The 24286-nt window shown below is 41.5% G+C and overlaps 1 protein-coding gene across 1 annotated transcript; it reads left to right on the top strand.

Moving 5' to 3' along the window:
* Positions 1-3141: 3141 nt before the first annotated feature.
* HHLA1 (HHLA1 neighbor of OC90) lies at positions 3142-20906 on the top strand. The gene is made up of 18 exons (XM_079299573.1): positions 3142-3263; positions 3510-3572; positions 7508-7613; positions 8459-8518; positions 9564-9644; positions 10124-10207; positions 10307-10390; positions 11702-11785; positions 12329-12385; positions 12494-12580; positions 13376-13468; positions 14114-14358; positions 14451-14745; positions 15555-15626; positions 15862-15936; positions 19337-19493; positions 20132-20214; positions 20440-20906. The coding sequence occupies exons 2-18, from the start codon at positions 3567-3569 to the stop codon at positions 20481-20483; spliced, it is 1713 nt and encodes a 570-aa protein (XP_079155699.1). The 5' UTR covers positions 3142-3263; positions 3510-3566; the 3' UTR covers positions 20484-20906.
* Positions 20907-24286: the final 3380 nt, after the last annotated feature.

Below are 24286 nucleotides of genomic sequence, written 5' to 3' on the forward strand. Positions count from 1 at the left end.
TAAATACATGTTCTGAAATGGGAAAGGAAGTTTATGAATGGGAATAAATAAATGTTTCTATATATATATATAACTATATATTTGGGGTTCTCCAAAGCAAAGTGCTTGGTTCTGCACTTGAGCCCAAAGCCCCTGCAATGCTCCAGGGGTTGTGCTGGGCACTGGTGACACCACACCTCAAATCCTGTGCCCACTTTTTGGCCCCTCACTACAAAAAGGACATGGAGGGGCTGGGGGATGTCCAGAGAAGGGCAGCAGAGCTGGGGAAGGGTCTGGAGCACAAGGTGAGGAGCAGCTGGGGGAGCTGGGGGTGCTCAGCCTGGAGGAAAGGAGGCTCAGGGGGACCCTCATCACTGCAGAGCTGCTGAAAGGAGACTGTAGCCAGGTGGGGGTCAGGCTCTTCTCCCAGTTAACAAGAGACAGCACAAGAGGAAATGGCCTCAAGTTGTGCCAGGGGAGGTTAGATTGGTTATGATGAAAATTTCTTCAATGGAAAGGTTGTCAAGCACTGGAACAAGCCATCCAGGAAGGTCCAGGGAATCACCATCCCTAGAGGTATGTAAAAATGTGTAAATGTGGCACTTGGGGATGTGGTTTAGGGGTGGACTCACAGTGCTGGTTTAATGGTTGGACTCAATGATCTTAGAGCTTTTTCCAAATGTAATAATTTTGTATTTCTTTATATAATTTTCCTTTTAGGAGATGAAATGTTATTCTTCTGGGAAAAAAAAAAAAAAAAAAAAAAAAGATTGACAAAGAAACAGTAATACATTTAGAGAATTGTCCTTAATAAAACTTGTTCCAAAAATAAATATAATAGAAGGATATTTGTAAAATCTGAAATGAAGACATTATAGAACTAGTACATTTCTTAATAAAATAAACTAAGTATCTTGTAAAATTGTATTGGTAGAGGACTAACAGAGAAGTGTTGAAGTGCAATCAGGTGTTTTCAGAATAAATGAAATTTACTCAATACTTTTCTAAACAAAATTTTTTCAACGGCCACTCAAAGACGTGGAAACCTTTGCCACAGTAAAATGAAGTGTAACTGAAAATAAAACTTCAATGCTCTGGAGTAAACTTAAGTTTGCTTCTTTGTACTCTATTTAACAGCAGCATTTCCTTCTCTCAGCATCTGGTGAGAGAGAGGCACAGCTGGATTTGTGTTTTCTAACAAGGTGCTTTTGCAAGGTGCTTTAGGTACCACAGTGCTCCAGGTGCCACAGCTCATCTTTCAGGGCAGGGTGGTCATACCTGGGGACACTGTCACAGCTGCACAGAGCATCAGCTGGGCACAGCAATGTATGGCTGGAGCTCCTGCAGTCACTCACACACATTGCAGTTTCTGTAGAGAAATGTGTGCTTTTAATCATGCCTAAACACCTGAGGAAAAAGCCAGAAGGAAGAAGTGATGCATTGTTTTCACCCTGTGCTCTCAGCCCACAGAGGGACAGAGCTTCAACATCCAGACTTCATTTTCTCCCTCTTTACCAGAAGGTCACACCACACTGTGTTTTACAGATAATTTCTTACAGGCATTTCCTTGCATTTGTGTTTATTTAAATTGCATTAGTAGGGCCTTACCCTGTGCAACCTTCAGCAAATAGATGCATTTACTAGGTAATTATATGAATTGTGTGTCAATATTCTGTTACAAAGAGACACTAGAAATGTCTTCTTTTCCTGTTTTGGATTTTGGGATGCTAGTTATGGACACAGTGCTGCCACACAAATGGATACTGGAAAAAGGAGGCATGTAAAGACTATACTCCTGAGAAAGCTACTTGCTCAGAGGGATGTTCTGAGTGAGAACACTGCATTGTCCTCAAGAGTCAAAATGGGGGCTGAACAAAAGCCCCCTCCCAGGTCACTTGAGCAGTGTTCAGCAGCTGAGGAAAGTTAAAATTACAGAGTCCCAGGGTAAAACACAGCATGAGGCAAAACCTGCTGAAAGTCTAATTATCCTCACAGGCAAACATCAAACGGCTGGAACTGATCCCAGCACACATTTTCCTGGCTATACCTGGTTTTGTCAGCTGTTACAGAGAGGACTTTCATCCCAGCCTTCTTGATGTGATATTGAGCAACTGGTAATTAAGTCAGTAAAAGTAAGTCTTGTTAAAGAAAAGGTGCTTCCATATTCCTCCAGCTGCAGCATTCAGTCACGAGTCTCAAAAATTTTCCTTTATTCACAACAGGAAATTCCATATAGAATTAAATAATATTAGATGCAGCAACACCTCACCACATAATGTTTTTTTAGTGAGAGGCAGAGTGAATGTAAACAAGGAAAAATTGTGCAGCTACAGCTCTGTTACATGTGGCTGCAGTTGCCTTGCAGCATCAGAAGTTCCTGCTGAAGGCAGGACTGTTAGACAGAGACACAGCTCACACACATAAAATGGTCACTAAAACACTTTTTGTTTCATAAACCAACTGTGAATCCACTTAGATTTTCTTTATTAATTGCTACAACATTTTGAGTGATTTCACAAGTGGAAATGTTTGGTGGATTGTGATAGAATTACTGAATGGATGATCATTGGCTTTTAACTGTCCTGCATCTAAACTCACTGATTTCAGAGGAATTATTTCCAGCCCACTGGAGTAAATGGGAGCAGAATTTTCCTGACTGTTTCCAACATACTACTAAATATACTACTTGGATACTACTAAACATCACCCAGCATCACTGAAATTGCCTTATGCCATTGCTCTGGCCAGACCTTTCTCCCTTCCTCACCACTTAACCATGATTCCAGGCACTTTTTCCTGTTTTAACTCACATTTTATTCCTTTTGAGGTTCCACTTAAGATACACTTCATGAGTCATCTCTGCCCTCTTGACAATGTCCCTGGTTTAAGCTGAAGGATGGCAAAGCTTTACCAGAGGGGTTCACCCTTGCCTACTTCCACCATCAAAGGTGGCATTGGTCTAATTGCAGTAAGCAGAGCTGTTCCTTTAAAAGGGAAGAAAAAAATCCTCCACAATTCATTTCTACTGCCAAAAGGAGCTTCCAATCCCCACCTGACCTGCCACAGAGCCTTTCCATGCAGGACTCAACAGGCACTTTGTGTGCTTACGATTGTGTTACCTCTAGTCAGTCCTTCAGGGATTAGGATAACAATTTTCACAGGATTTTAAGGGAAGATTATCAAACCTGTCTACTCAAAGTTTTTCACAAGGTGTTTATTAAGACCTGGCAATAACCTCCAGTTTTATATAGGCTCTGAAGAGAATTTTTGTCATGAGAAATCAGGTAAGTTGATATTAACTATTCCAGATCTTGGTGGTTTTGCTTGTGCTTGGAGGAAACCATTTCAGCTGTGCTATTAGTGCTCAGTGGAAATGTAGCGAATCAAATTATCTTTTATTAAATTTATATTTATTGCATTTTATTGCATTCTCCCACAAATAAATCCTAACTTAAAAAGTAATTGTATCAATGTAATGAAGCGTGCAGTTGTAACTCGGGCATATTTTCACATTTGAAATATTTCTTTAGACTTGGTGGATGATGGTGTGCTTAAAATGAGACATGACCTTTAGATGTTGCAACTGAATGAAGGTAAGGAAATTCCTACTCAAGGACTTTCCTCTTTTATTTCTTTGTTCTCTTAATTTCTGTTCCGCTCTGCTAAGCGTGAAGACACAAGAAAACTGCTTGATATTGGAGAGCACCAGGTTTGTGCAGGAAAAATGAGAACAATCCAAACTTCATGGTTACCTGCCACATTAAAAGGAGTTCTGCTGAAGCACAGCTAATAAACACATTGCCTTGAGATTGCTGTTAACCCAGAGTAACAGAGAGGGATTTAATAAGAGCTCTTCATGCCTGTATGGAAGTAATTTGAGCTGGATTAAAATCTCCAGTGCAGCAGTTCAGGGAATTCTGGATCAACAGTTCTAAATAAAATAGATTCTACTAATCTCATTCAATTTAAAATAAGCAGAGGAGAGCTTTTATATCCAGCAGAGGTGAAGGTGAATTTGTAACCAAAGGCTTGACCCTTAGCCTCTATCAGAGAAATGTTTGGAAGGAAAACCTTCTCTGAGTCAGTTTTTGGGATCTGTCTGCCTGCTCGGGGGTGTGGGGCACCTGTACCTTCAGTGCCTGTGAATCTCAGCATAGCCTGGAATGGAAATGGTGATTTTGACCTGGAGGACAATGAGGGTTTCATATTTGCAATCTGTATTTCAGTCATCACAGTGGAGTCACTTCAAGAGAGATACAGTTGCAAAGTAATAATGACTTGCTCCTGATAAATAAAATCTTGATATTAAATAACCAGAATAACACAAAAGTGACATGCATTGCAAGAGTTAATGTTACTAATATCCACATTGCTGAGAGATATTTCAGGGAACAGTTCTAGGAATAGTGGTCACACATGGTTTTGAAATTTAGTTAGCATGAATTTCAGAGAGCTAATGCTGGGAAAAAAATTTGGGAAGCAGCTAAAAGCTGATGCTTCAAATTTAAATCAAAGCCTCTACGAAATAAAGAGCAAGGGTGGTCCATTTTGGAGTGATATCCCTAGTATTAAGATCTATCTACATTTTCTTTTTAAGCATTTTGTGCTGGACAGGGAACACACCAGTGCTAAATCTGGCATTCAGGCAAAACAAGCACTCTCATGAATCTGTTGTCCCTATCATTAGATGTTTTGCTTGGTTGAGACTGTAGTGTGATAGGCCAGGTTAATGCCTCCTCTGAATTCCTGCTGGAAATCAGGCTGGAAATCTGTGTGTGGAGAAGAGTGTGTGTTGGTTAGCACAGAGGAGCAGCTCAGTGGGGAGGACAGCAGAGAAATGACAATTCAGGTGAGCAAGAAAGCTTCACCCAGTGTGTGGGGAATGCTTCCAAGCACAATTTATCTTGCTCTACTTTGTTTTGTACTTTTACAGCTTTTCTCTCTCTCCTAAGATAGATGATCCCTTCATGTGTCAATCCTCTTGCCTCTTCTCTGTCTTTTAGGAATGTGGTCTCTCTAGAACCCTGCCCCTACTTGCTACACCAAGTCCTCTGTCAAATGATTTTCCCTTGTTCTGCTGCCATGAAAAACTCTGGCCAGGTTAAATAAATTAGTACTAAGTTAGATCTCTGATAGGAAATTATCTGCTATCTACCCTTTCCCTTAGGAACCTTTTAAAAACAGTTGTGCTCTCACATCACTCTGTGAAATGCTCTGACCAAGGATTTCAGTGTAGGTGTGATTCACTGGTGACCCAGGACAGCCCAGATTCCTCAAAGCAGTCCTGGAACTCAAGTTTCCTCACAGTGGATGAGCACTGGCCATTGATCAGGGACAGACTGAAATGGGGCAGGGCATGCCTTCCTCTCCCACCTCCTAGATCTGGGTCTTTCACACACAGCCAAAATCCTTGTGAAGGGCACAGGTGTGGGGTCTTTCACCAGCCAGGGCTGCAGAGACCCTGCACTGACCAGCCTTGCACCTCAGGCACAGCTCAGTGGCAGCACTTCTGCTGTCTGTATTTCCTGATGTCCCTTGTGTTGGTGCACAGGGACAGGGCTGGCTGTGCTGCCTGGTCACTCCTGAGAGCATGGAGCAGCTCATGGGGAACGTGCCATGAGCCCTGCACCATCACCACACACAACTCCTCCTAATGCAGATTTTGCAGGGCTAAGGTGACACTTCTCATAGTACAATCAACATTCATTAAGTTCTATTAAAAAAACAGCAAATTACTCCACTTCTCACCTCAAGCAAAAACAAAACCCAATAGTTCCCCTTTAATAGGAGACTTGATTATCTAGATGCACCTGTCACCACAGACCCCTGCTCCAAATCACAAGTGGTTACAAACCTGCCTTTCCATGATCACCAACTTTCCACCTCAGCCACCTCCCTACAGCTCTGCAAAGCACCAGTTCCTCATACTCAGCTCCACTGAGGAGCAACTCTCACTAACTCCTCTCTATTTTGTTGAACCAAACCAAAGATGATACAAATATGATCAGAATCCAGAGATTTGGATTGGTTTTACACCTATCTCCATGCAGATTACACCTCCATTGCTTCCACCACATCAGCCTGTGAGCAGGCTTGAGATGTCACTCTGGTCTCCTAACTACAATGTCCACAGATCCATTAAAAAAAACAAACAAAAAAGCTTTTGCAAGTCTGAGGAGGCTTCATAACACCAGACAGTGGAAGAGGGGATAGCCTTGCCAGGGAGACAGCCTCTGTGATTTTCATGACAGCAACATCTTCATGGTCTGTAGTCTAGCAATTTGCCAGATCCCAAATATTGTTGCAAGAATTTGGATTTTTGGTGCTAGACTAGTCTGTGGGACACTGGATTCTGTCCATGCCTAATTACTCCACAGAAAGGGAATGGAGTATGAAGTTTGGGAATGAGATTTGGCCAACACTTTCTGCCTCAGTTCTTTTCTTCTGCCCATGCTGTGCAGACACTGTGGATGAGCCCAGGCTTGGGACTCAGTAACAAGGATTGGGCAGATGGACTGAATAGGATGAACTGCTTGGAAGCTCTCAGAGCTTTGCTTGGATTAGCAGAGCTGGCACTTACACACCTTCCACTCATCAGACCAGCAAACACAGACATGTCCAATGCCAAAATATTTAGTATTGTTTCACCATCCCAAGGAAGAGTCTCTTTAGAGCCACTAAATAGAAATAAGCCATTTTTCAAATGTATTAATTCTCTAGTGGCTTCAATATGAAAAGTATTTTAAATATGACAATAATAGTTTTCTAATCAAACAATATTATTTTCAAAATAATGATTTGCTGCATACTTGCAAGATTAGCTGCTCCAGCAGGATATTAAAAAATTATGGACTTTTTTTTGCTGATTTTATAATCCCTCCTTTTCTGACAACTACAGAGCTATTTGACATGTTCTGATAATGCAAAAATGGAAAACATGAAAAGAAACCTTTTTTTTTTTCCCCTCTCCCTAACCATGATTATTTAAATCTTTGAAACCTGGAGAGCAGCTCATGGTCTGAAAGGCAGAACACTTAAACCTTACCAAGCAGGTAGGCAAGGCAGCACAGGACCCAACCTGGTGACAGTAACTACAGAAACACAAGATCAGGAATGATCAGAAAAGCAACATTTCTGTGGAAGAGAACCTCAGTTGACATTTCTTGTTCGAAACTAAACATAAGCAAATTTTATCTTGTTTTAACAGAAAGGCTTTAGGCCCTTGATGTGTCAGGTGCTTTTTAGGCAGAGCTCATCCTGCCACAGCAGATGGTTGTGTTGACAACCTTACCAAGTCCCTGGAAAAGCCAGGTAGGTAGGATTCAAAACTTGAGAGGCACAGAGGAAATAGTGATCTCTGAGGAAATTGTGGGATTCCTGTTCCTTTGTCATTTCCAACACTAATCTTTCTCTGCATCACAGAAATCTGATATTTCTCCTGTGGTCAAATAATTCTGGGACAAGGACTGGACAAAATTTCTCAATACTAAAATTTTAACCCCACCAAAGGAGCATTTCTCTCTCCTAGACCAGCCAAATCTGGAAGTCAGCATCCACAATGCAGGGGTTCTGCTGGCATGTGGCAGTGAAGATGAGCCTGGGGTTTCTATGTCTCTTTCTGGTTTTCAGCACAGGTAAGGACAATGGTCTGGTGCTCCCCAGGGAATAACCCAGGTGCCTCTTTCCCAGCTGCTCCCATAGTCCATGCCCACACCTGTGGCAGCCTTGGTTGTGTAGGCAAGGCTGGAGCTCCAGGTGACATGCAGCATTCCCAGGTGATGCCTATTCCTGGGTCCCATGCCAGGAACCTGGAATCAGAAAGGTTTATAAGGAAAGAGAGAGAAGGGTTAGAAGAGCCCCTACCACCTCTGACTAATTGAGGGTTGTTAATACAGCTGATTAACACTGCAGCACAATTTATAAGCCCTGGATTATACACTGTCTACTGGGTATTTCTCCTTTATAAACACATAAAAAGGGGAATTTGGATGGGCTGGGAAGCTGAAGCTTCATAGGATCATGACAGATTGGCATTTTCTGGCACTGACTCCCTTGGAGATCCTTTTGGATTACTTTTAGCAGGCACTCAGCTCTCCTCTGGTGGGAAAACCTCAACCTCAACCTGAAATGCATATCTTCAACTTGTCCTGCAGCCTCTCATTTACTGTTGTGCACCTCAGCTGGTCACTGAGCAAATCCCAGAAACCCAGCCCAAGGTCCTGAGCCCAGTTTCAGCCTATTCCTCCTGCACACAGCCCTTGAGGAGTCCTCACTGCAGGACTGCTCTGATAACAAACATGCACAGAGAAGGGAGAATTGTTTGGATTTGGCCTTATTTTACTCTGTATCTTGCAGCAAAATCTGTGTGCAAGCCTACTGAAGATCTCTACAAATACTTACTATTATATTTTAATTTTTATTATGGAGGGGCAAACTCAACAGGCAAAACTGTTTCTCAGTCTCTTTCTTGACTTTTCAGTTTCGTGCATAAGAAAAGAAAATAAGAAAGAGAAGCAAGTGGCAGTGCTGGCTACTGCAGGTAAGAGACAGCACATCAGGAGCCCAGGGCTGGTGTTAATGGCAGTGGGAGGTGCTGGCTGGGCATGGGGGTGGCTCCTGCAGGGTCTGTGAGCCCCAGCCCACCCCTGCTGCAAGGCCACCCCACCCAATCCATCCCTGCCCAGGTTAACAGCAGTCCTTCCCAAAATCTACTCTCCTCTTTTTCCTTTCTCTCCTTCCCAGCTCTTCATTCCCTTTTGTCTTTCCTTTTCTCTCTTCTATGCTGTGGACAAGCACTGCTTTCAGCCCTGGGGTGCAGCTTGGCTCCAAATTGGTTATAAATAATACTGATTTTCACTGGAAAATTGCATTTCTCTCCAAATTCAATTTTGTTCTCATCTCAGCTTTTTGTGCTTCTTTTTCTGTCCTGCTCTGTTCTTCCTCTCTCTGTCATGCTCACACACACCTTCCTCCCTCACACTGACACTCTGCTGCTCTGCTTCAGCATGCCTTTGTGGGAGGGGAGCAAAAAATATCTTTGACAATTTCGACTTGGGAAAAACAAATAAGCAACATCAATAGAAATGAAACATGTTAAGATAAAAAGTGTAATTTGGCATCAGCAAAATTGTTCTCTTGTAGGGAGCAGTATAGCCATCGATGTAGTTGAAAAACAAAAATCTGTATTTTCCTGTAGGTTTGAGTAAGGGGGAACATTTCCTAAGCACTTTCTTGCCTTTTATGATATGAGATCTGCTGCTGTGCTGGCAGCAAACACCCATCACCCAGCAGGAGGGGGCACCAGCATGCCAGGGCTGGCTGGGTCCTGCAGCTGCTCAAGGGCATGGCCAAGGGCACAGCTGGCAGACCTGAATTTTTGCCCACCATTCTACTGCTGCTGTATTTTGCTATTTTCTACACTGATCTCTGTGCTCCTGGAATTTTATTTTCCCCATCAGTGTTTTTTTGGTGCTCCCCAGTACGTAATCTCATTTTGGATTCCCCCCCCCGTCAGATTTCTAGCACACAGAAGCAGTGGATGCACAGCTGTTTCCTTGTGCCCTCATTCACCCCTTTTCTTTCAGAGCTGCCTGCAAAGTCCCTGGACCTGGCTGCTATTAACCTGACAGAGCTGGTGAATGGGATGCTGAGCACTGCTCTCAGAGGTAATGGGACCTGGCTGGGCAGGTCACAGCCCAGCACTGCAGGAGAAAAGGGTTAAGAGAAAAGGTAACAATGGTAGCAGGAGAAGCTGTAAACATGTGCTATTGGCCTCCAGAATTACTTCTGGAGCAGGTTCCCTTCATGTATTTATACTGCAGGTGGCTGCCTACCCCGGAGACCTTGGAAATTAGTGTGGGTTTATATATAGATACAATATAATTACTTGTGGGACGCCTTTTGAAAGCACTTTCTAATCCAGTTAGATTAGATCCATTTCAATTAAAAGAAAAACAAAATAAAAAGGAAAGAGCAATACAAATGCTGTTTCCTTCAGTGGAGATGAGAAGGGACTGAGTGTGAGCAGCTGTATCATCCTGGCACCTCGGGAATCCTTTAGGCTCCAAATGAGCAGAGACAAAACACACTGTTCTCACTCACAGCTTGTTCCAAGCACTAATAGCAGGGACCTGTGTTTCTGCAGGTACCAAGAAACTCTTCTCTTTGCTGAGTGTCACCTCTTACAGCTCGTTTGCCTTCCACAAAGTGTCAGTCACCATTTATAACCGTGAGTGTTGGTGCTTTGCTTGGCTCAGCAGCAGTTTCTCTCCCACAGCCTGTGCAACAAGACACTGATTTTTTTTCTTTTCTCTGTCTGTCCCTCCAGTCTCTAATGCAAAAAACATTGACCCTGGCAAGTTCCCTATGCACTACTGCTACTGTTTGAATAATGTGACAAATGACTTGACAGGTGAGTACACAAAAAAGGCTGGCAATTGCATGTGCTGAAGCTGAATAATTTCCTTTGGAGCTGAAGGCTGTAGTCTGAATTCTGCAGACTTCATCTTTGTGATTACCACCAGCGCACTGAGGCCAGCATCCATAACTCACAGTAAGTGGCTGCTCTGACTCCAGGACCTCAGTGTCAGCTGGCTGCCCCAGCCAGTCTGGGATGGAGCCATCAGTCACCTCCCTGGCGTGGTTTGACTGGCAAAAGCCTCCCTTTCCCCCTGGGAATACAAACTGCAGCACAGGAGAGACAACCAGCAATATGTGATACATCACCTTGGCCACTATTTCTCTCCTGAGATAACCCACAGGAGATGGACAAGGGCTGCTCTGCACCAACAGGCTCCAGCCCCTTCAGTGAGCCCACGAGAACAGAAAAGCCAGGACTAACATCTTCATAGGACTGTTGAATGGACTACAGAATACTGCCAGGCAAACCCTTCCCCTGAAATCCTCATTCACACCCTGATTTCACAGGATTTCACATTTCAGGGTGCATGAGTGTTTGGATTCTGTGGTTAATGCAGGGCATCAAGAGCAGATCAGCAGCTGCAGACCAGACCCCAAACCCTCTGTGCCCCACGTGGTGACCCTGCATGAGCCACAGAGCCTCTCATGGCTTTATCTGGACCCACACAAGCCTTTATGGATAGTTACCCAGTTTGCCTTGGAGAATAACAGAGACACTTTAATCTTCCTGGTGCAATTCCAGAATATCTTGGAGATTGGAGCATTCTCCAAGGCAGCAAAAATTCAGGGCTCAGGTCCATCAGTCTCTAAGTGAGAACAGTGACCTGCTACTGCTAGAAAATACCACCACAGCACCACCAGCCATTTCTTGGGCTGACATCTGAATCATCACTATGTCTGAAGCAGACCCCAGAGGAAAAAATCCAGTGCCTGTTGAGAGGTCCTACACAGGAGACAGGCAATTACAGCAGACAAAGCCTGCAGGCTTTAGATCTCCTTCTCCATTTAAGCAGACTAAGTAGAGCATCACTTTAAAATGTTCTCTTGATCAGACAAATTCTATTCAAGTTTGCTTTTAGACACACTGATTTAGTTTTGGGCATTTCTTTGAAATATACTTCTGAAAGGATTCTCATGGTTTCTTCAGTCCACCCCAGCAAAATATTTTAACCTGTAAAATATTCTAAATGTTGTCATGTATGAGCATATAGCTAAAATATCACATACAGAAGTGAATTTTTGACTTGGCATACATGATAGGATATGTGTTTGCAATAATAAACTTTGTCTCTTTGTTGTCTAGATTTTACAGCTCTACTTGTTGATATCATTGGAAACTCCACCAGTTATCTCACAGAAATTTTCAAATCCACTTCTATTCTCTCAGGTTTGCATTTCCTTTGAACATTTATCATTGTCTTATCTGTCTCATTTACTCCTGGCATGAAAACAACCATACAAATATGGATAAAAGCCTATTGCTCTTACTCAACAGCATTTTTCTTGCAACAAATGGAACAAGACACACATATAATGTGTATGTGTGTAACATAGAGATGTACATGTTTCTATGAGCAGTTATGTTGCTTGAATGTTTTATAATTAATTACTAAAAATTGGTGGGTTTGAGGATTATTACTGATATTTTAGAGAATAACTAGGGGCTATTTATTCTGAAGATTCTTTTCCATATATAAATATTTCTAATTTATAATTTTACTTAGACAGGAACTTTTTTCCCTGAAGATACTAACATTTGGATTTGATGGTGGTTTGAGGTTTTTATCAAAAATTAGATCAGAAGGAATATACTTGGTCAGCTGCCAAAGCCACATGCCATTTTTTGTTTGTGCTTTCAACTGTTTAATAATAATTCCATGTAATGAAAACTGGAAACCATGATCTCTTTTATGTTTTTTTTGCCTTTCAGTGCGACAGAGCAATGACTCTGATTGTATCTACATCTGTGTGATGGCAGGGCAGACAGGTAAAAGTTAAAATCATTCCACCCAAAAATATTACCCTAATTTTCCTCAGTGAGGATTTATACTGGAAACAAGTCTTTCTTGATATTTGTAAGCATTTCTATTTCCAGGGAAAAATCTGTCTGATTTTTTGGAATTACTAGAAAAGTCTCCTGTTATTAATTACACCTTTTCCAGTAACACATCATCTGACCTGGGTAAGTACATCCTGGGGAATAAAAGCAAACAGGAACCAGAATGAAAATCATGTCCAGGTAGCTCTGGCAATGAGTATTCCAACCTCATTACTACTACTATAAATATTAATTTATTTTTATTATTGCTTATATATTTGCATAGTGTTATGTATTTGATTACAGTTACGATATTTTATATTACTTATATATTATATATGTTATTTTTATGATTTATATGTTGAAAATTTAATACAATAATTATAAATGTAAGTAACTTTTACAAACTTTTAGATTTCAAGGTCTTCTGGTGGAGGAGCAAACAAAACCTGCTGGGATGAGAGCTTTTACAGAATTCAGCATTAGGCTGGGGAGGGTCCTTGATGCTCTTAAATCTTGCTGGGTGCCTTCCATAGCTCTCAGCACAAATGATCTCCTACCTTTTCTTGAGTTACCTTCAGACTGGAGGTGAGCACATTCAGTCATTGTCCTGTGTGGTTCCTCCACCCAAAACTGCTTTGCCAGTTTGAGCTGCACTTCAGGTGCTCAGCTTTCCCTGTAGCCCATCACTCTCTCCCATTTTCAATGATAGATTCCTGCAGGCAGACTGAAATCAGTGGCAAGTGTGTGCTGAAAGCTGTGGGATGTTTCTCTCCTTTTAAAAACAAACAAGAAAAAAAAGATGACACTTGGCCAAACCCCCCTTAAATTAGAAACAAGAGCTGCTTCTGTGGTAGCAGAATCTAATTTCTTTCCTTTTTCTCACACAATATGCAGAGGACAGTGAGTGCTCTAACCTTGTCTTCTCATATCTCAAAGACCTAGATTCGGTTTTCTCAAGTTTTGTGAAATTGCAAGAAGACCCAAACAAGACCCTGGATTCATCAGCAGAATATGTGTGGACATTTAAATGTGAGCAAGTATTGTCAGACCTAAATTTGTGTTCCCCTTGATCAATGTCTTGACAAGTGATCATGTGTGTTTGCTGCACAGTTAACTGTGATGTTAACTCCAAATAAAGGGTAGAATAAAATTTCTCTGAATCAGCAGGTGATGTCAATAATGCAATGAAGAGGTGGAAGATAGAAAAACTCTTGTGAAAAGCCATTTTACCAGAAAAAATATGTTTTCTAAAGAGGCAGAGAAGAAGAGAAAAACTGGTTGTTGGTTTCAAACCAAACAATAGGGTTATTTAAAATGTTTCCTCTTATTTTCTATGGTCATTTTTTCCCCCTGTATTATTCTCTTTCTATTTCTTTATATGACATTCAGTTGTGCTTGAGCATTTAATAAACTTTAGTACATTTAAATTTGCTAGGGGGCTACAATATAGAAAAGTGCTGCTCTGCCCCATTTTGGAAACCAAAAAGCAAAGCTTTGCACCTGCTCACTTGCAGTAGAAATCAATAGAAATTCAGACCTTGACTTCATACCTCCTTGTCATTGCAGCTGTATCTGTCTTCTACAAAATTCCTGCATTTCCCATAGCTAGTCTGCTGTCTTTTATAAATGTCTAAAATTTCCTTAACCACATGCCAATCTTGTTATCCCTTGTAGCCTCGAGTGTCAGTTCTCAAACTGCAGCACCTGCCCTCCAGCACCTGCCTGCTCACCTTCAAACAGGCAAGACCTCTCTCTCTTTCTACTCCAGTGAAGCAGTTCAGGAAATTAAGCACAAATTATATGAAGAAAAAACCAAAACCCTGCAGCAACATTTCAGTTTCTTTTTGGTTTTTTTATTTATGAAAACACACACATTGAAATGTTTTCAGTTAAAATTTCAAACATTATTGGAGCTGCCTGTGTTTCCATATTTTAAACTAAATGGAGAAGTGGCTGCTCAAGTGCCAGAGAAGCACTCAAGGGGTAGATGGGATTTTTGGGGTATATTTAGGTAGTATTCTCCCCCAGTGTGTTGCAGTTGCTGCTGCCATGGGGCACCAGCACCCCCAGTGTGCTGGTGCCCTCTCTCTGCCCTCTTGCTTCTCCAGCTACCAGGATCCCTCTTGCACAGAAAGGGGGGGACATCCCCTCCACGAAGCTCCCCCCGTGGCCAAGGACAGCTGGAGCCAAGGGATCCTGGTTTCCATCATCCCATGGGGATGCTCCCCAGCCCCGAGGCACGGCCAGAGCCCCCCTGAGCCCTGGGGGGAGCCTGGCCCCATCTCCAGCCCTGCAGCCCAGCCCCAGTGAGTATGGCCAGGAGCCTGCAGCCTGCCCCACCCCACTGCTGTGTGCTTGGAGAGACCTCCAGGGACACCCACTCTGGGTTACCAGTGAGTTGATTATTGCAGAAATGTCAAAAACAGCTTTACTTTCCATCCTATAGTTTCTTACCCTTAGGGGAAAAACTTGGTCTTGCTTCCCACAAACACTTCTGCCACTTGGATCTTCCATCACATTTTACTCCAAATTTGGTGAGACCTGTGAAAAAGCAATATAGAGATGCTTTTTTTGGTGTCCCCTAAACATGCCTTCTTGAAACCCTGCCCTTCCCTAATCCACAGGTATCACTGGATACTGCTGGGAACCAGGGAAAAAGTAGTCTTGAAGCCCTGGGGTTTCTCAGCAGTATCCAATGAAAAAAATTTGCACCCGCAGGGTGTGTGAGAGCCATGTGAGGGTCCTGTGATGTTTACAGAAAGCATGTTTTCAAAGAAGGTGTTGCCTTCTCAAACTAATGAGTCTTTTCTATTTTGTTTTGCACAATCTACCCTATATAAGTGTAGTGCTTCTTTAAATAAATATCTCTTTTGCTTCTCCATTACACAAAGAACTTTGTTGCATTATCCTATTTGGCTCCTATAGCCAAAATGCACCACACAGGCTTTTCAAGTTCTATTGAAGTGCAGTTTTTGTTCTGTTTCATCCTGCCATTTTTATGTCCCTGTCAGTTCTGGGTGAAGGATTCCGGCTGTTGAGCTATCTCACATACAGCAATTCTTCTCAGCAGACAGATGAATAATGAATAACAAGAATTGTCTCTCTGCTCCCACAGCTGACATGTCCATGTTTTGGATGCAGACAGTGTCTCCACCAGGAGCCAGCAAACTGATGCAAACAGAGCCAGGTAAGACTGATCTGGGATTGCAATCAAGTGTGTCAGCTGGCACATTTATCAACAAGAAAGTTATATATAGAAATAGATGACTGGTAATGAATTTATACATCACTGTCTATGTAAGTGTTTATCAATGAACTCTGAGTTTAGGGTTAATTTTTTATTATTTTCTGTTCCTCCTTCCATAAGCTTGCCTTTTTGTTTAAGGTGTCAAAGCAAGTTCTGTTCTTCTCCCTCCCACCAGATTTGCCTTCCACAGTTCTGTCTATGCCACCTTCCTACCGACCTGGTGTGACACTGAAACTTTACTCAGCTGCCAGTAAGTAAATGCACCTCATGCAGCAGAAATAACAGGATGTTTGAAAGTAATGCAAGGTGGAAACATTCCCATGCAGAAAAAACATACATGGTTCATTTGCTTGTGGTAGTTTATGTGTGTAAGCCACTCAAAATATCCAAGGAACTGCTTCCCTTTTGTTTGTGAACTGTACACAACTGCAAATTCAAAACATAGATGATTTTGTGGTGATAGAATTGACATAAGTACTCTGTGCAGTGATTTTAGCATTGATTGGTTATCAGAGAATTCATTCTTGAAAGTAATTCCAAAAGAAAATACAATGCTTTAAAATCTCATCATAAATGAAATGATGAAACCTACTCATGCCATACGAAATCCCCAGAATTGTTCTGAATTTACAATATTGCAAAATACTTCCTCAGCTGAAAAAAGGGTCATCAACAACTAGATTTTCATGAAAGCTCAGTTCTCATCTGCTTGTGTTTCTTTGTGGTGACTGTCTAAGAGAAGCACAGATCCAGGGTAAAGATAACATACCAGCCTGAGCTGAAGGGGTGTCTCATATCCTTTAGGCTTGATATTTTAGATAAAAACAGAGGAGTTTAAGGAACTAAAATACTGGGCAAATAACTTTGGTTTTCATGGTCATCTTTTTAGCTCTTATAATGCTATTTAATTCTGAAATCAGATTTAGTTTTCTCTCACCTTACTTCTGTTTAAAGAGCTCCAAATACCAGAGTCCTCCTCTGGTGTGCAGCATACAGACCCTGGAGAACCTAGGATGTTTGGAAAAGGCTGGGAACATGGATTTCAGTGAGATGGGCACACTGGAGTCACCCAGTGCCTCTCTGTGAGAAACCATGGAGGCACAGGCTGCCTGCCAGACTCTAACAATCACACCTTTGGGGAAATAAATCCAACAGTGGAGTCCCAAAGTAAGAAAGGGCACCCACATTGTTCTGAGGGATGACTCATTATTCCAATAATTCATTTCTTAAATCACAGAGGTGAGTGTCAGCTAATAAAACATGTAAACGTGCGTGTTGGAGTGTGCAGGGAGGGATATTTTGAGTCTGAGTCATTCACAGGAACCATAACATTGCTCTTCACTGGCAGCAAAATTTAATCTCAGTGTCACAGGGATGTGATATTGAATTAATAAAAGAACTGTCTGTTTCCTGGTCACTTCACTGCCCCTGACAGTAATGTGGCATTTTGAGACACACAGGAGGAAATCTCTGCACAGGAGGTGTGGGTCTTGCTTTTTCTGGTCTCTTGACTAATTCACTTCCTTAAGAAAGAGAATTCTTAGAGAAGAAAGTTCTGAAATAAATTCCTACCTTTAATTATCTTTGTGAACTTATGTACAGAACACAAAAAAATACATTTCACAGTAGAAATTTATTACAGAAGAGGTATAAAGCATTACTATGAACAGGTAAAAATTTAAATTTCAATGATGTGATGTGCATCTACTATGCAATCAAAAAATTAAATAGAAAATTAATTGAAAAAGAATTTAATCATTAAACAAATATGGTGATATGGAAATACAGTGGTAATTTAAAGTGATTGTCAAAAATGAAAACCAAATCAATTTCCTTAGCTTTCAGCATTTTTGTTTGACTTCTCTTTCTCACATAGATGACTCCAAATTGAAATTGCCATAGTTAAATTTGCAGCTAGATAAAACCGAATTTCTGCTGGCAAAATATATAGCTTGAGTAAAACATTTAACACCTGGTTGGCAGGAGAGGAAGACCCACTTCTGTGAAGGCTGAAATCTGCAGGATGGTGGCCTTCAGCAAGTTTTAATTATTCATCAACTTTATTATTTCTCATCAATTTTAACATTACTTTTCAGGGACAACTTATATTAAAACCTCATTGCCTGATATTTGGTTATTAGCATGAAGTATGTTCATTTAGGCAAGGAATCATTAATTTTAATTTACTCTATGTAGGAAAATATCAAGGTGTGTCTAATGCTGTTGAGTGGACAAAGCTTAATGACATTCAGGTGAAATTGCTGGGGTGAAATGAGTCTCCCTCTTGCCCATCTCTGGCTAATTACAGCTGATATTTGTGCAGTGCCTTTGACACACAGCAGATTTTCAGAGCAGCCCGTGAGTTTGGGAGCTGCCTTACTCCTCACATACTCCTGCTATCTTGGTCAAGTGCTGCCAGGAGAGAAATAGTTTCATAGCAATCTCTTTCAGGTTGGCAGAACCTTGATTTTCCTCCTGCCCAAGAATGCCATTTTATATTAAATTTCATGTCAGCAGCAGATGACTCAAGCTTATTTCAACAGAACTTCATTAGTCCAAATTTAACCTTCATAACCTCTGCTATCACATAACATAGCTTTGCCCAGAGCTATAAAGTGTGTGAGACATGTGAACCTGGAAATGCAATTACAGTGTCTAAAGGGATTATAGTCAGCAGGTAAGGCAGTTTATCCACACGTGGCCAAAGCCTGCTACAAGTTACACAAATGGAACAAATAGTTGACCATCACACCACAGCTGCTTCTTTCTTTCTTTCTTCTTTCTTTCTTTCTTTCTTTCTTTCTTTCTTTCTTTCTTTCTTTCTTTCTTTCTTTCTTTCTTTCTTTCTTTCTTTCTTTCTTTCTTTCTTTCTTTCTTTCTTTCTTTCTTTCTTTCTTTCTTTCTCTTTCTTCTTCTTTCTTTCTTTCTCTTCTTTCTCTCTTTCTCTCTTTCTCTCTTTCTCTCTTTCTCTCTTTCTCTCTTTCTCTCTTTCTCTCTTTCTCTCTTTCTCTCTTTCTCTCTTTCTCTCTTTCTCTCTTTCTCTCTTTCTCTCTTTCTCTCTTTCTCTCTTTCTCTCTTTCTCTCTTTCTCTCTTTCTCTCTTTCTCTCTTTCTCTCTTTCTCTCTTTCTCTCTTTCTCTCTTTCTCTCTTTCTCTCTTTCTCTCTTTCTCTCTTTCTCTCTTTCTCTCTTTCTCTCTCTCTCTCTCTGCCTCTCTCTCTCTCTCTCTCTCCGTCTCTCTCTCTCTCTCTCTCTCTCTCTCTCTCTCTCCCTCTCTCTCTCTCTCTTTCTCTCTCTCTTTCTCTCTCCCTCTTTCTCTCTCCCTCTTTCTCTCTCCCTCTTTCTCTCTCTCCCTCTTTCTCTCTCTCCCTCTTTCTCTCTCCCTCTTTCTCTCTCTCCCTCTTTCTCTCTCTCCCTCTTTCTCTCTCTCCCTCTTTCTCTCTCTCCCTCTTTCTCTCTCTCTCTCTTTCTCTCTCTCTCTCTTTCTCTCTCTCTCTCTTTCTCTCTTTCTTTCTCTCTCTCTTTCTTTCTTTTTCTTTCTTTCTTTCTCTTGGAATAGGGAAGGCATTGCTTTGGAGCTCATAGCCCAGACAGAGCCAGAAGTTCAGTGTGGCAAGTGTCTGGGTAGTTGAGAGTTGTGTTTTCTCCCCAGGGTGCCCACAGGCGCTGCTCAGAGAGCCCCGTGTCACCTCCCCTCCTGTCACTCTCATGGTGCAGAGGATCAACCCCTGTGTGATGGAGCTCTGCAGGTTCTTTCAGCTGTGCCTCTGTGTCAGTCACAGAAAATATTCCAGGAAGGAAGCCATGAGGTAAAACCTGGCACTAGATTTTCTTCCTCTGTCTGCTTAAAATACTCCTTCAGGCTTTTTTCCCCCCCCAAATTTTCAATCACCAATTATTATTTTGGAGGGTCTGTGGCCACTGGCTGAGACCTTAATGTGTCCCAGTGCACTGATCAGTACCTGGTCTGGCTTCAGTATTCCATCTAAGTGAAAAAAGCCCACCTGCATTTTTCCAAACACCCAGTGGTATCATTGAGGTTGGAATCTAGCTTTTTATTTCAGTATTTAGTAAAAGCAGCATGATATCCTGTGCTTATTGCAGAACCATAGATAGGTTTGAGTTGGAAGGGATCTAAAGACCATTTGGTTCCAACATGGGCAGGGGCACCTTCCACTGGACCAGGCTGCTCCAAGCCCCATCCAGCCTGACCTGAAACACTTCCAGGGATGGGGCATCCTCAGCTTCCCTGGGCAACCTGTGCCAGTGTCTCACCATCCTCACAGTGAAGGATTCCTGCCTAATATTTAATGTAAACCTGCCCCCTTTCAGCCTGAAGCCATTCCTCCTCACCTTATCACTGCATGCCCTTGTCCAAAGTCCCTCTCCTTAAGATAACAAGCCTCTTATCTTTAACTGCATCTCCTGTCTGTAACTGTATTTTCAGGTACTGTGTTGAATACTATTCCTGGTTTGTGAAAAATGCAAGTTATGTCTGCGAAAAAGTCGAAAGAGTTGCCTACTCCCACAGTAAGTACATTTTCACTTTATATCTCTGTATCTCTACATACCTTATAATGAAGATACAACAAAGGTTTTTGCATATCCACAGAATAATTGCTGTCTTTCATCAGATAGCTATTTTATCTGATAATGATTTTTAAAGGATTAAAAAAGTATTATTTTACCTTCATGCATGTTTTGATATTTCCTTGTAAAACCTCTTCTAACCAATATTTTCTTGTGTTCTTCCAGCATTAAAGCAAAAATGCCTTAAAAACATCTGTACATCAGTTTAGAGCACTGAGAAATTTTCCTGCAAGATGGAAGACTGGTGGCAGTTTTAGTTTTCTTTTTGATTTCTCAGTGTAAAAATCAGAAAGCAACATGTTATTTGCAAATATTTGAAATCAGACAAGCTAATAACCAGATGTTAACCTAGAAATGTCTCCTCCTCCAAGGCATTGTAAAAATAATGTGTAAAAAAAAGAGATATTTTATACAAGTAATGTAACTGCAATAAAAGCATTGAAAGGCTTTAAAAAAATCTTATTTTATAAAGGATATTTACATGGTTGGCTTGTGAATGCAAATAGCTTCTATTTATTTTATTGACATTTGAGACATGATAATCAAAACTAACAAATGCAAAGTAATTTAAAAGCAACCTGAAATACTGAAGACAAGAAGGACTCTCTGGTGTTAAAACACATGAAGATTATCTTCTAAATCAAAAACTTTCATTAGTTTAGCAATGACTGTTGTGCAGTGTCAACCCAGGAAGTGACAGGATCTCTTGTAATTTGAGATATACTTGTGTGAGCTCCCCAAGATTCATAGGAACATGGAATTGTAGAATGTTTTGGGAAGAAAGGGACCTTAAAGATTATCTACTTCCAACCCCACTAGATCAGGTTGATCAGGGTCACTTCCAACCCAGCTTTAATGTCCTTCATGTGCAAGTCTGGTGAACTAAAAACCAGATTGAAAAAAATGAAATAAATTGCATGATCCCATATTTTTCTATGCTGCAGCAACATTATGCTGCTGTCTACCCAGAGTATGTCATCAAGAAATTAATATTGTTTTAAAATAAGAAGTTTATTTGCACTACAGCTGCTGCAGTGAAACAGTGATGTTCCACTGAAGAAAGTTGTGTTCCAAGGGAAAGCCAAGGAGAAAAATGGCAATATAAGCAATGCTGACCCCAGGGAGAGGTGGGCTGCAGTAATACTCTTCCAAAATGCATTTCAGTGTTGTGCTCAACAGTATGAGAGAACTTCTGTCATGTCAAAAAGCAGGATAGATTGGAGTAGTACCAATTAGAGCAGATATTGGAAGGCCAATGGGATCAATAGGATTGTTGGCACAGTGAGTATATGCTGGGAATAAGATGTGCTGCTTTCCAGAGGGACCTCAGCAGGCCCCAGAAATGGGCCAGCAGGAACTTCATGAATTCAAGAAGTGCCATGACATGGCTGTGGTACTGCCATGCTGTGAGAGATCTCCTGTTGCAGCAGCTCTCAGTCTGTGTCCTTTGCCTCTTGTCATGTCCCTGGGCACCGCTGGGCAGAGACTGGCTCTGTCCCCTTTGCAGGGTTGATGAGATCCCCCAGGGCTCCTCTAGTGAAGAGTCCAGCTCCCTTGTGCCCTCCTCATGAGAGGTGTTCTAGTCCCCTCATCATCTCTGTGCCCCTTCTCTGAACTGTCTCAGGTTTTTCCATGTCTGTCCTTTGCTGGGGAGCCCAGACCTGGGCACAGCCCTGCAGGTGTGGCCTCACCAGTGCAGAGCAGAGGGGCAGGACTCCTCCTTCAATCAGGCAGGACATCCTGAGCCTTCTCTGCTGCCAGGGCACCTCTTAGCCCTGTTCAAGCCTGTGACCAGCAGGACCCAGGTTCTTTCCTGCTGAGCTGCTCCCAGCTGGGCAGCCCCCACACATGTTAGTGTATGAGGCTGCACCTCTGCAGGTGCAGGCTTGGCACTTCTTGCTGAACTTCATGGAGCTCCTGTTTTGGTCCTTCTGGATGGCAGTGACCCTTTGAAATGCCAGTCACTCATCCCAGTTCAGGGTCACCTGCCATCCTGCTGAAGGTCCATTCCCCACCATCCAGATCATTAATGGACACCCAGCACTGACTGCTGGAATGACCCACCAGTCACTGGCTTCCAGACAGACTTTGTGCCACTGGCCACCATCCTTGGGGCCCCACCAGTCCATTTTCAACCCACCTCCCCAGGCACATCCAGCTCAGGTATCAGCAGCTTCTCCATGAGGATCTTACAGGTGACGTGTCAAAGCCTTCCTGAAAACCTCATAGGTCACAAAGGGCCTCATGTAAGTATTTTCACAATTCCCAATTGTCAGACTTCTCACTTCTCCATGCTACAACTCAGTGGACAGTTTGTCTCTGCTGATGGACTCTTTGAAGGGGAGCTGGCACAAAGCACACCTTCCTGATGAAAAGCAGCCTTCCCAAAGCTCACTGAATTCCCCTGGATTTCACTCAGCCTTGGAGCAGAGCCACCGTGGATAGATTAAAGAAGACTTCCCAGCCCTGAGGAATGCCAGTGTTTAAAGCTGTGTAAACTCTCACTCATCTTTCATCACCAAACACTACCTCTTGCTAAGCTATTAAAGCCATATTCACATGCCCGAGATTTTGTGAGTGATTAATAACAATGGGATGACTGTTATTTAATTACAGCCAAGAGTATTAAGAAAAGTTATTATATGGTGAAGGCACCTGCAGAACAGACTTCTCAGTATAGATCCTTTACATGGCTGGAGCCATATAACCAGATACACTGTGGGCATAATGACTCTAAGGAATCTCATGGAAGAATTAATTAATAAATGTTGAAGTGGGTTTGATAAAGGCAGTGATCACATGGGTGAGGTCTATATCCAAGTGGGTATAAATAACTTAGTACTGGCTGTGCTGATATTCATTTGTCTTCCATCCAGCTGCTTTGGGATAATATCCCTCAAGGTAAGTCTTTCTGGATGTTCTCTATTATAAGGGGAGCAGGAAGAAAACAATGTAGAATAAGCTATTTGGGACTTGGGAGTAATAGACAAATATATAGGAAAGAGATTTGGGGAAATAGACTAGAAATACTTAGAGTTGTTAGATTTATAGCCTCACTTCCTGATGAAACATTAGAAGATTTTTTAGTAGAAATTAATTCCATATTTGAGTTCAGAAAAGCAGATAATAATCAGTAGGTACATATTTGAAAACTAATAGGTATATATGTTCATTTATTTGGCTGTAAAAAGCTCTATGCCTGACTTACTTAGAAAATGGTTCTAAATTTAACATAATTTGTGACTGCAGTTAAAAACCAATCTATCATCTTCCATTTAATGAATACTAGTGCAGCACATTTAGAAGAATTTTTTACACACGTTTCTTGAAGATCTCCAAATAACATCATATTTCTCATTAGGAAAGTTTATTATATATTAGATCAGTTTCAACACATTAGAATAAATGTTTGGCTACAAGTTGTTGGGATATGAAACAAATATAATGGATTGCAGATAAACTGGATTTCATAGATGTAATAACTCCTCATTTGCACTTTTCACAATATCTTCATTTAAACATAAGAATTATTTGAACATTCTGTGAGATGAAGGAAGGTGTGAAAACTGTTTGCAACACAGAAACTGCAATTCCACCATTTTATTGCTATGTGGCAGTTTCATAGAGTCTGTTGACTCAAAGCAATGACAAAATAAACATTGTTAGTCAGACTTGTAGAGAACATTGTTAAAATAAAGATATATAAGGCTTATCATTCCTGTAATAAGTGCATTTACTTATGGGTAAAAACTGAATTTTATCAAGCAGAAATGTATCCAGTCTACAAAAGAATGATTTCCCAAGATGGTGCCTTCCCACTCCCAGATTGAAGAGATAACATTCTAATATTTTACTTAACTCACCAGGCACACCAGTCTGCTGTGTGACTTTTTTCTTGTCTTTGGATTAAACAAAAAATGATTGTAATTCTGCTGATGTCTATGTCCATGGTGGTGTACAGTGGTAAGTGGCAATGTATTTTTATGATTATTTGACATTATGTCAAAATACT

The sequence above is a fragment of the Erithacus rubecula genome, assembly GCF_903797595.1.
Source record: "Erithacus rubecula genome assembly, chromosome: 3".
Lineage (NCBI taxonomy): Eukaryota > Metazoa > Chordata > Aves > Passeriformes > Muscicapidae > Erithacus > Erithacus rubecula.

Excerpts from the sequence above, each read along its gene's own strand:
- HHLA1 (XM_079299573.1), top strand. Across the intron at positions 10,391-11,701 it reads TGTGACAAATGACTTGACAG|ATTTTACAGCTCTACTTGTT; the intron begins GTGAGTACACAA and ends TTTGTTGTCTAG. Across the intron at positions 15,937-19,336 it reads GAAACTTTACTCAGCTGCCA|GGTGCCCACAGGCGCTGCTC; the intron begins GTAAGTAAATGC and ends TTTTCTCCCCAG.